Source organism: Mizuhopecten yessoensis, unplaced genomic scaffold (genome assembly GCF_002113885.1).
Source record: "Mizuhopecten yessoensis strain PY_sf001 unplaced genomic scaffold, ASM211388v2 scaffold715959, whole genome shotgun sequence".
Lineage (NCBI taxonomy): Eukaryota > Metazoa > Mollusca > Bivalvia > Pectinida > Pectinidae > Mizuhopecten > Mizuhopecten yessoensis.
Window position 1 is genome coordinate 21434 of NW_018479877.1, and position 12844 is coordinate 34277.

General features: G+C 40.0%; 1 protein-coding gene across 1 annotated transcript; it reads right to left on the reverse strand.

Annotated features, from left to right (window-relative positions):
• Positions 1-8053: 8053 nt before the first annotated feature.
• On the reverse strand, positions 8054-12244 carry LOC110441440 (dentin sialophosphoprotein-like). Its single transcript, XM_021484572.1, has one exon. It carries the CDS (start codon positions 12242-12244, stop codon positions 8054-8056), a length of 4191 nt encoding a protein of 1396 aa, XP_021340247.1.
• Between the last annotated feature and the right edge of the window lie 600 nt (positions 12245-12844).

The following is a 12844-nucleotide window of genomic DNA, read 5'->3' on the forward strand; positions in this document are numbered from 1 at the left end:
GTCACAATATTGCTGACGTCACGATGTAACAATTAACATTAAAGGTACCACGTGACGTAGACCAATATAAGCCACGTTTCTTAGTGCTAACTCTAAAGTCCTACGACTGACAGGAAATGTCTATGTATCATATTCAACATGTTTCCTTGTAGTGGATGGTGTAAGATTGTCAGTGAAGATGATGGAGGTAAAACGTTACGACACTTGTACCGTTTCCTATTTTGAACGACATGTATGAAGCGCTTCACTTGTACTGTCTTTCTTAAGGATGTCTAACATCAAAATATATTGTAACTCTTGTATCTTTTTTTTATCGACAGCTCTTTGATTGTACAGTGTATTTCTCCATATATACATAGGAAATGGGTGGTGGAAGGGGTTACTTTAATTTGTTCAATATATTCTTAATTTATTTTACGACAATTATGAAACAAATTAATTATTGCGGCTTAATAATATTGATCACTCGAGCATTGAACTCCGGCCGCCCCGATGAAAGGCTAGCGTACGCGTGTTATCTACTGCGCCACCTGACCGATCTGGCGTAGCATAAGTCCCTACTCAGCGGTCCGCAAAACTCCATTTTGCCTTTATTATTTATACCCAAATGAATTATGTTATCATCTGTAATAATATCATACAAGTATGTATATGTGTACCAGCGTTTAATAAGATGACATGCAAAGAGCTCTTCATATTTCGAGCTACGCTTGTATTTATGTATGGTAGCTCATTCTTATTGTCAGCATTGGAAACATTATAGTAGACTTGGCTGGGTGTCTAACACGAGGTGGTTTAATTAGTTTTAATATACCTCTACTTTATTTATTACGAGAGGTGGGCGGAGCTTCAGTGTGTATCGGTATGATAAAGATAGATACTAGAGACAAGGTCTATTTCCCGAGGCGAACCCGAGGGAAATAGGCATGGTCAAGGGACACCAGAAACTGCTATATCCCTCAACCCCATACTTTAACTGTAGGAAAGTGGTGGGGGTGGGGGGCATATAGTGTTGCCCATGTCCACGTTCCACGTATCACGTACCATGTCCAGTCGCGTCATGTCCCGATTCAATGTAAACCGGCACTTAGCAACGTCATTTCTTTCACGGATTTTCGTCAAACGTTATAAAAAGGTCATGAATGAGTACACAGGGACCTGAGAATATGAGGTTAACATGCAGTGTTGGCGGTTTAGCGAAAAAATGGCAGTACTACTTCCAGCCAATCACACCACGGGTCTGGGCACGCGGATGACGTCAATCTCATTTATATTAAAAGAAGTGGCAGGTTGATTGCGAAAAACTTTGAAACTCTGAAAAGGGCGTGTGATTTTAGAGGAAACGGAGTTCATGTCCGCGGAAGGAGAATCCATTTTACGTGCATATATGAGAATTTTAAAAGAACAAATATCAATCTTTCCAACTGTTTATATAATACGATATTTCGACAACGAAAGCGTTCCTCCCTTCTCGTATATATGCTCATTGGGCCGTGGTGTAATTTTTACCGAAAGTCGATCCAAATCCGTAATACATGTGAAATTACTCTGACCACCTTAGTATAGGTCCAAATATAGCTCTAACAAATTCTCAGGTTCCTGTGCTTTGAGCCAATCGGGAACCGTCGGCACTTTCAGCAAAGCACATTTGTGCGACCTACCGAAGAAGAGCTCACAAAGGGAGATAAAATGAAGAACATGAAATGCAAACGACACTTCTCATCTCATTACCTTTGACTTTGGGTAAGTCTGTTTTATATAAATGATAAAAACATGATCTTTATTTGAAAAAAAATAAAAATAAAAAATTATCTAATGCCATATTATAACTTGTCAACCCTCAAAAACCCATTGTCACACTCGGCTTCGCCTCGAGTGACAATGGTTTTCTCGGGTTGACAATGTTCACTGTCACCTGCTAATGAATGTCATATTTATATAGTGATCAAATGATATCCAGATCAATGCAGGCTCATTCAATAATTTGAAATTTGGCTGATATCAAGTTTAAGTGAGGTTTCAGTTTTAAGGCCTTTAGCCGTTTTCAGTTAACAATATTTAATATTGGGGTTAAAATATCCATATTACTAATGATAATCGGTGGTCGGGTGGTGCAGTGGATAGCGCACTTGCCTTTCACCAAGGCGGCAGGAGTCCGATTCCCCAATCGGACGTGAAAAGGTATGGGTTTACCTGCCCGATTACGTGGGTTTTCTCCGGGTACTCCGGTTTCCTCCCACAATAAGACCCCCCGCGCGCTAACATCCGGGCTAACAAGAGTGATTAATATAAGTTGAAATAACTTGTTTCGTAATTGTTGCAAAATAAAGAAAGTTTATTTATTTACATGTACTAATGATAATTTTCCCGCTCTATATTGGATTTTGATATCTTTGTAGTAACTTTGTTACATTCCCCCATTTTTTGTCAGTAGGTATTTTATAGAAATATAGATACGATCTGACATACCTTGACCTGTTTAAGCGGCAACAGTTTGTATGTGGAATGATAACCCTTGTCCTTAGTAAGCAAATCAAATATTTTGTAACTTGGTAACAAGTGCTTGCTGATTATCTATTGAAAGAAAAGATGCAAAACACCGTTAGAATTACACATATTTTTTTTATAAACGCACATTAAAACATTAACTAGACAATGGGTAGTACACAAACACATTCCAGCCATGCCTGCGTCATTTGATTTCCGTCGTATCTGTTAAACAATGCGGATGCGTTAGTTACACAACATGGGTAACAAACAGAGCGTAACCGTAAAGATTGATGGCTGTGAGGTTAGGGAGACACAGGAAGATCGATTCTTGTTTTGACAAAAAAGTCTAGGTCACTTAAGAAAAATTAAAGTCTATTATTGAAGGAGACTTAAACTCATTCTGGTGGACGGTACATCCAATCGGAACGGAAAATACTAGGAAATCAGCCTCTAGTTCCGTCACTGGGAAAACTTATTTAATTACACACCTTCCCTATATATCCCACTAACATCTATAAACACAATAGTGATTTGATAAAACCTATGCAATCTGTCCAGATTTCGAACGTATTTCAAACAGAATATTGATCCATATGTTTTATATAGAAAAATTACCAGAGCGCGACTTGCGCACATTACTCATGTACGTTTGCTAAGGGCTAAATACCAACCCTATTGTTGTTTCACCTGTGATAATCCTCCACTGTTGAACATATCATGGTCACGAGGAGTACTAGTGATCTGAAATAGGTTGGTGATATTTATTAGCTCACCTGGTCCGAAGGACCAAGGTGAGCTTATGCCATACCGTTGCGTCCGTCGTCCGTCCGTCCGTCAACAATTCCACTGATTGGAATTCAACTAAATTTGACTGGAGGCATCCCTAGGTGGTGGGGGATTCAAAATTGTACAAATGGTGGGGCTGACCTCTCAGGGGGCTGAGGGGCGGGGCCAAAAGCGGGCAATTTGGCTATATTGCTTTAAGCGCCTTCTTCTATGGAACAAAGAAGTGGATATCAACCATATTTGACTGGAAGCATCCCTAGGTAGTAGAGATTCAAAATTGTACAAATGAAGGGTCTGACCCTTCAAGGGGCTGAGGGGCGGGGCCAAAAGGGGACAATTTGGCTATATTGCTACAAACGACTTCTTCTGTAGAACTATGCACTGGATATCAATCATATTTCATCAAAAGCATTCATGGGAGGCAGGGATTCAAAATTATGGTGTGGCTGACCCCTCAGGGGGCTGAGGGGCGGGGCCAAAAGTTATTTTTGGCTATACTGCTTTAAGCGACTTCTTCTCTGGAACTAAGTAATGGATATCAACCTATTTGACTGAAAGCATCCCTAGGTGGTGGAGATTCAAAATTGTATAAATGATGGGTCTGACCCTTCAAGGGGCTGAGGGGCGGGACCAAAAAGGGGCAATTTGGCTATATTGCTACAAACAACTTCTTCTGTAGAACTATTCACTGGATATCAATCATATTTGATCAAAAGCATTCAGTTGAGATCCCCACCCTATAACCATATATGCAATTGCTGAGCATAAGGAGATGAATGCACATATGCTTCCAGGATGGCCTTGAGGACTACCCCACCCTTGGAGACGTTACCCATGGGTCATAACTTCGAAACGGTTAAGATCCCCACCCCAAAACTATATATATAATTGTGTGGCATTAAGAGACGAATTCAGTCATGATATTAGAATTGACCCCAGTGTCTGCCCTACCCTTGCAGACTTAATCCCTGGGTCATAGCTTTGAAACGGTTGAGATCCCACCCCAAAACTATAAATACAAATGATGGGCAAAAAGAGACAAATGCAGTCACGATATTAGAATTGATCCTGGGGTCTGGCCACAACCCTAGGGACCTAGTTTCTGAGTCAAAGCTTGGAAACAGTTGAGATCCCCACCCCATAACCATACATAAAATTGCTGGGCATGAAGAATCTAATACAGATATGCTACAAGGATTGGCCTTGGGGTCTGGCATATTCCCTTGATCTCATACGGAGAAGATTTTGCCATGATTGCTTTGGTATCCAGGTGAGCGATACAGGCCCCCTGGGCCTCTTGTATTAAATATATACAGAAAATAGGCCCCTATAATAGCGTTTACACTACTAGCATACTTTTAAAATGAACAACTTGCAAATTTTAACCTTTTGAGTTTCTTTCTAGGCCCATAATGACCTCGTATCGAAGGGTTGTTAAGACTTATCAAACAACCCATCATACCATTGTCACTCGATGAAAGTTTATTTATGTCATGTTCAAAAGAAGTTTTCCATAAGAATCACACGTTGCCTTTCAATTTACAGATTTTAGCTGCTCGGAATTTTAATGTTTAAAATAAAAGAAAGAAAGAAAGAAAGACATTTGCATTGCATAGCTTACACTTTACTAACGCTGCTATGCAGGAATTGGTAAATGTTCGGCAATGAATAAATGTCCAATTTTGGTAAAAAAATAACAAAGCATTTGGAAAACTTGGCAGAGAAGTTACTTCAAACCAGAAAAGGGTTCTCTTTGTTATTTTATCTTTTATCTTTTTTTTGAAGGGAGAATACTAACAAAATACTGTTCAATTTGTCTTTGTCGATATAAAGGTGCAGCGGAACCCCTTACCTTCACCGTAAATAATCTCTTTATCTATCTCAATCACGGGAATGCATATCGTGCACAAATTCATCCTGTAAAAGGCAAACAAAAGATATTCCAAAAGGATGACTTTGATCCAGCCCATTGTAATCCGTGCATTACTCCTATATCTGTCAGTCAGCTAATGGCATGTAACAAGGTCAAAATGTGTTTGATCACTGAAGCACAGGCGCTTATACAATTAACACCGGAGCGTGATCCAATTACTTTCACGTCCGGGCGGGAAATCAAACCACGGCCGTCTTTTTGAAGGAGAGTGCGCAATCCGATGCGCCGCCCGAACATTGTTATTAACCGAAAACGTTAAAAATCCAGATTAGGCTAATAGCCTCTGTTTATAATAATGTGCTTTAATTTTATAATAGAATTTTATTTACTTGATAGGTGTAAAATACTGCTGTAATGTGGTATATTATAAAAAGAAACAGGCTAACGGAACGATTTTCACTGAAATTGATGAGGTTCTAACTAATAGTCTGCTTTATATAAAATCATGAATTTGGGTGTAGAATTTTGTCCAAAGCTGTAGAATAGGGGGTCTGAACCATAGTTTGCCAAACTGAACGAAATTTGTTAAAAACACGAAATAGTATGGCAAGTTTCTATTTATTATCTTACTTATCTCCTCAATGACAGTGGGAGCTCCAGGCCGTGTGTTGTCACTGAACAAGTTACCCCTCAGCGATGCTGTGGTAAATTTGGGTTGTTATTAGGCCTTTTCCCTTGGATATTTTCATAAGATATTTCTCAAAAATCACGTTATTTTGCCTACAATAATACCTTTTGTGTACTTTTCCAACGTCACAAGACACGTGCCACTGTGGAAAAGAGCTAGAAAAAACCTTGCCTTGACCAGCGTTTAAAACGACAAAAGCTAAACTCTAGAGCATGTACCTCTGTTTTATAATATGTATTTATATATAGGTATCGAGCCATTGCTTCTGCTTAGCGGAGAGGAAGAAAAAACGAAAAGAAAATTGACTAATAAGAATGACTCGGCATGGCTACAAGAACCATTTAATAAGATAATAGACACTCGGTCTAGGTAGATGAACAGCTGTACTTGAGCTCACATTAATGATAATAGCTGGTACTATATAAAATGTAATTTAAACAAAAAACAACAAAGCCAATCAGAGATGAGTTAATGCATTTTTATATCACCTCCTTTTTCATATCACTTATGCTGTTGGGCACTACAAAACCCAAACAAACAAAATAAACAAAGAAATAATTCTCATTGAGAGCACACACATATAAAACTTGGGTTTGAACCAATCACGCCATTGTTATATCCTTAGTGCTGATTCATTGTCTATAACTATTATTTACAGTGTCGAATATTCGTGTTTCAATGAGATTTTTATTAGAAAAAAGGCCTGTCGTCGTAAACGTGGCATATATGTGAGCTATGTATTCAAAAACATTTTCATATTTGATTTCATGTTGCTTTAACCAGTATTTCAAAAACCGTTTAGTCAGTATATTTTTAAAAGGGTTGATTTTATTTTTAGAAACGAGAAAACCTCCATTTGTTTTTACACTTACAGCACAGGCATGCGATGTATTGATGCATTGAATCATTTGTTCTCACAATAATATATCAACGAAATGTGTGAGCCTTTTGTGTTGTTTTTATTTTTTCGTCATCTTATTTTTTGTTTCCCTACGGGAAATAGAAGTCGTCATCTGCCCTGTCCCCGCCAGGGTATGAGTTACGTGCCATTGAGTGCCATTTCTGTCGGCACCATCATTACCACCTAAATCAATTCCAGTGTAAACGAGAGTATCCTTATTGATTACACGAAGCCCTCGGATATTCCTCTTAACACAATAAGACACTTTATAGTCGATGTTTTAAGGATCCCCGTACCACTGCCGAAAACTTGAACTATGGATTTTATTTTTTTTAACGACATAACGTTAATTTTGATAAAAGGTTTCTGAGAGGAAATCCTTAATTTGCAGACATTTTATAAGGGAAAATAAATAACGGTGTTCGGAGAGTAAAATTGTAAAGGGATCAGACCGAAATTCGAACAACCAGACCGGTGATCACGATACAGTTAATGTAACTAATTTGACTACCTGATTAACGATAATTTTCTGGCCCGTTTGTACAGTGTACTTGTGCTACCCGATTAGCGATAATTCCGGAATAACGATAATTTACTGGCCCGTTCGTACAATGTACCTGTGCTACCCACATAGCGATAATTCCGGAATAACGATAATTTCAATGCCCGTTTGTACAATGCACCTTTGCTTCCTGATTAACCATAATTCCGGAATAACGATAATTTACTGGCCCGTTCGTACAATGTACCTGTGCTACCCAATAGCGATAATTCCGGAATAACGATAATTTCAATGCCCGTTTGTACAATCTACCTTTGCTACCTGATTAACCATAATTCCGGAATAACGATAAATCCTGGCCTGTTTGACGATAATTCCGGAATAACGATAATTGCCTTGTCCGTTTGTACAGTGTACCTATGTTACCCGATTAACGATAATTTCCTGACCTGTACCACAGCTTATATATAACGTCCCATTGATGTACAGGTAGGTTACAGGTATGAAGCTACAGACATGTACTAATGGTGTAAATGTTCTCCAAAACGAAATAAAAGGGATGTTGGTGCATGTACTGCTATAAACAACATAAATTAACGCGATGTTCAACGCGATAAACAACATACACTCCATAACTATGTACAGAAGGAATAATTTAACTCGGGTCTCGTCACGATCCCTTCAGTTTTTCCCGGTATGTGTGAGAAACACCGAGGAATTATCTAATACAGTGGGACAGGGATCCTTAACGCATTATTTTAAGAATTCTTGATGTTGATCAATTTAAGCATTAGTGAGGTAAATTTCATTCATTCATTCATCAAGAAGTTTAAATAGCTCTTCTAAATCTTCTTCATCAAGGTATTCTAGGTCAAGGTCACTAAAATCAAGTTCGTACGAGCCAGATCCAGATGAATCTGAGCCAAATTCAGATGAATCTGAACCAGATCCAGATGAATCTGAACCAGATCCAGATGAATCTGAACCAGATGCAGATGAATCTGAGCCAGATTCAGATGAATCTGAACCAGATCCAGATGAATCTGAACCAGATTCAGATGAATCTGAGCCAGTTGAGTCGTCATCACTCGAACTCTTTGCTTTAGAATTGCCATCACCTAAATTATCCGATTCATCCGAGTTTTGTCCACCGGAAGCATTTTGACCAGATTGCTGTTCTGTCGAATCATCGGTACTGTCATCTTCCGAATTATTCTCTCCGGATTCATCTGAGCTTTGATTATCGGAAAGAGTTGGACTCGATGAACTATCATCACTGTTTTCACTAGAATCATTCTCATCTGAATTTTCTCCTCTCAAACTATTTCGACTTGACTCAACAGCATCGCCTTGTTTTCTTTCATTTCCTTCTAAAAGTGCACTTAACATTCCTAAATTACGATCATCTTCTAACCAACTGTCTAGGAAAGAATCTGTGTTAAGATCGTCTCTGGATAAAAAGGCACTTAGAGAGGCTTGTGCATCAGATGTCCCTAAGGAGCTGAGAAGACTGAAGTCTTGACCATTACCATTAGTGAAGCCGTTTCTATTCCCTAGGGTTCTCAACACATCCTGTCCATGTTCTTGTCCTAAAGACGCTGAATCGAGCACACTGACACCCGACCCTAATGACGCTGACTCAAAACCATTTGTCCCCTGTCCTCGAGACCCTGACTCGAACGCACCGATACCTTGTACTTGTCCTTTAGACGGTGACTGCAATACGCTGTTTCCCTGTCTTTGTGAATTTGACTCAAACACTCCTTTTCCTTGTTCTCGTGACCGTGACTCGAACATTCCTGTACCCTGTCCTTGTGACGCTGACTCAAAATTCCTACTGTTATCAGGAAACATAGAGAAGATGATCTCTGACAGTGTAGGCGACACTAATGGCGTGGCCTCGGAGGTCCGTGTGTGACTGCTTAGTGATCCGTGTAATGATGAAACGTCCTTTGGTTCGGTCGGATGTTCGAACGGTCGGGCGACAATCGATTCCTTGGACGATGGTTTAGAAGTTTCGTGGCGGGTAGATTCTTGACCTGACGATGAAGGACGGAACCCAGCAGGCATCAGTCCTGTCAATATTTGCGACATTATGCCTGTGTTAGATTGTGTACCTGTCGATTTAATCGTGGACGACGGAGCTGACGACGTTGACTGCATTACACTGCCAAATTCGTTTGCATTTTCAATGAATGAGGACGCCTCTTGTTGCGGAAAGGTAATTCTTAAGTCTGAAAGCATATCGTCTATATCAAATAACTGCTCATTATTTGTGTTAGTGTTACTTTCTCCTGTAGATGATGTTGACGGCTCATCAAAAGCTGCTACTGGTATTCCTTGAGCTCCCGGGAGTCTGTCAAGGTTAATAAAATTGGTGAGGTCCTCTGTTGCCAACATGGCGTCTAACTCCGCTGGACTTAAACTATCAATAAACTCGGATAAACTTTCATCGTCAAAACTGTCCGATGTAGTAGAACGACCATTTTCTTGAAGATCTACTTCGCTTGGATTAGAATTTTCATTGGAATCCGAATCATCACCAAGATCGAATCGTTCACTACTCGTATCATCTTGTTTCTGTGACGACGGCAATGGCTGTAGTCCTAGCGCTGCTGCCAGGAGATTCCCGTCATCATTGGTCCGGCGAATGGAGCCGGTCTTGGCAACAACTGAAGACGACCCGACTTGTCTAGACTGCACGAAATTTGACACTGCTGCTGCGTCCTGTAAGAGGAAGTTAGTCTGTAGGGACGATAGCGCATTTGACGAGGATGTTGCCGAGTTATGGCGGGACGTAGAAGAATCTTGAAGTAAATTCAACATAGAAGCGTCGTCGAAAAGAGGTGTGATGAGACCGTTGTCAGCTTTAGCCGAGGCTTTTTGAGCCTGAATTTGTTCAGCCAAAGACATTTGTGGAGGTACTACGGCAGTTCCTTTGGAAGTTGAACTTGCAGATAGAAGTGAGTGATCCTCGTCTGACCCTGTTGTGACATCGTTTGTATCACTTGTTAGCTTTCCTGTATCTTTAATGACGCTTTCTGTTAGGTCAGGTATTTCCATGGAATTAAAAAGCGATGAGTCATCGATATCCTCATTGTCGTCGTCATCGTCGTCGTCTGGTGGTTCATCGAATGTAACAGTATTTGAATTGACAATGAAAGTGCTTCCGCTTTTGGAAATTTTATTCCTGTCTATTGCTGAAATGTCATCATCGTTACCATCATTATCTGAAGTTGTATCGTCATTATCGTTGTTGCTGGATATACTATCATCTCCATCATTGTTTTCGGCATCATTCAAATCACTAGTATCCTCATCGTCGTCATTTGACGTTACTGAATCGTCAATAGTGTCATCGTTTGGGGTAGTGTCGTCAGCACTATCATCGCCGTCATCGTCGTTGTTACTATCACTACCGGTACCTTCAATATTGTTGTCGTTGTCGTCGTCATTAGAGGAGGTGCTTGCGCCGTCATCATCACCATCATCTTTGTCGTTAACAATGTCACTGGTATTATCTGTATTATCATCGTCATTAGTGGATGAACTACTATTGTCCTCAACGCCCGCGTCATCGCCACTGGTATCGTCATTACTCTTGTCGGCAGTATCGTCATCAGGAGTGGTAGAAGCATCGCCATTAGAGGTATTTGAAACATCGCTATCGTCACCATTGTTGTTAGAAGTGTTTGCATCATCGTTATCGATAGCTGGTACATCGTCGTTGTTAGATGTATCGTCGTTGTTAGCTGAGGCTATTACATCATTTTTTGACGATGTTACGTCTTCGTTGTTAGCAGAGCCTGTATCTTCGCTGATAGACGATGTTAAATCATCGTTGTTAGCAGAGCCCGTATCATCGTTGTTTGGAGACGATTTGTCGTCTTTGTTAGCTGAGCCCGTATCAGCGTTATCAGACGATGTTACATCATCGTTGTTGGCAGAGCCCGTATCATCGCTGGTTGTAGACGATTTATCGTCGTTGTTAGCTGAGTCCGTATCATCGTTATTAGAGGATGTTACATCGTCGTTGTTAGCAGAGCCTGTATCGTCGTTGTTAGCAGAGCCTGTATCATCGTTATTAGTAGATGTTATATCGTCGTTATTAGCAGAACCCGTATCATCGTTATTAGTAGGTGTTACGTCATCAGTGCTAGCAGAGCCTGTATCGTCGTTGTTAGCAGAGCCTGTATCATCGTTATTAGTAGATGTTATATCGTCGGTATTAGCAGAATCCGTATCATCGTTATTAGTAGGTGTTACGTCATCATTGCTAGCAGAGCCTGTATCGTCGTTATTAGCAGATGTTATATCGTCGTTATTAGCAGAATCCGTATCATCGTTATTAGTAGGTGTTACGTCATCATTGCTAGCAGAGCCTGTATCGTCGTTGTTAGCAGAGCCTGTATCGTCGTTGTTAGACGATGTAACGTCGTCGTTGTTAACAGACGCTGTATCATCGTTAGGAGCAGACGTATCGTCGTTGTTAGATGTTGCATCGCCGTTATTAGATAGGATTTCATTGTTGTTTACAGGGCTTGTTTCAGCATTATCAACAAATGTTGTTTCGTCTTTGTTAGAGGATAAATCGTGGTTCTTTGTAGACGCTGTATCATCGTTGTTTTCATGATTTGTGTCATCATTGTTTGATGATGTTTCAATTGTTTCACCGTTGATAGATGGTATATCATTGTTGTTGGTAGACGTTGCATCATCGTTGTTAGCAGGGTCTGTATCATCGTTGTTAACAGGGTCTGTATCATCGTTGTTAGCAGGTGCTGTATCGTCTTTAGTAATGTTTCCATTACTTATATCGAAATTGGCAGCGTCTATGTCTGACTGCTCATTTTGTACTTGTTCATTTACGACTGTGCCTGCTTTGATCCCAGCACCTTCGTTTTCTTTTATGTTTTTCACTTCTCCTGTATCGGCGACGGAGGTGTCAGCTGTGACCGGGTGACATAGCAAACACGCCAGCAGGTAAAGTGTTACCAACATCATGTCTCTCATCTAAAACAAAACAAAACACACCTTATATATATGTTCACTCATTTCAACATTTTGTAATCAAAACAAAACCAACGTTACAATAAAAGGTAAAACAAAAGGTGTACAAATACGTTGGAAACGAACGCACCAAAAGCATGTGTGCGACATCGATCTTTGTGGTTCGACATCTTACATACAATGGAATGAAGTCTACGTTAGTAAGTTTTTATGCAGGAAAACATTTAACATAATGCCATTGCATGACATAAAAAAGGCATCTCCCCACGGTCTACACGATACACTATTATCAGCGGCCAGAGTTCACTGTGTGACCCAAATACATCTAGGGTACAATTTCGTCTGTTTCTTCAAAAGAAACTTTCTTGAGCTCTCAGTTGAGATCTTAGCAATTATTCCGTCTACTTTAATATTATTAGAGGAAGTTAGTTGTCATTTTAATTGGAATGTTATCATGCCGACTGTGATCTTTTATTTCCGAAGCACCGTTTCCTTAAAGAGCTTTCCGTCCGATGTCTTTGCGGAACGAAAGATGGAATAACTTACTTAAAAGGCTCAATACTTGATGGCGACAACACCCACTCAGTTTGTTAC

Coding starts and splice junctions, on each gene's coding strand:
- LOC110441440 (XM_021484572.1), bottom strand. CDS start 12,244: ATGATGTTGGTAACACTTTACCTGCTGGCGTGTTTGCTATGTCACCCG.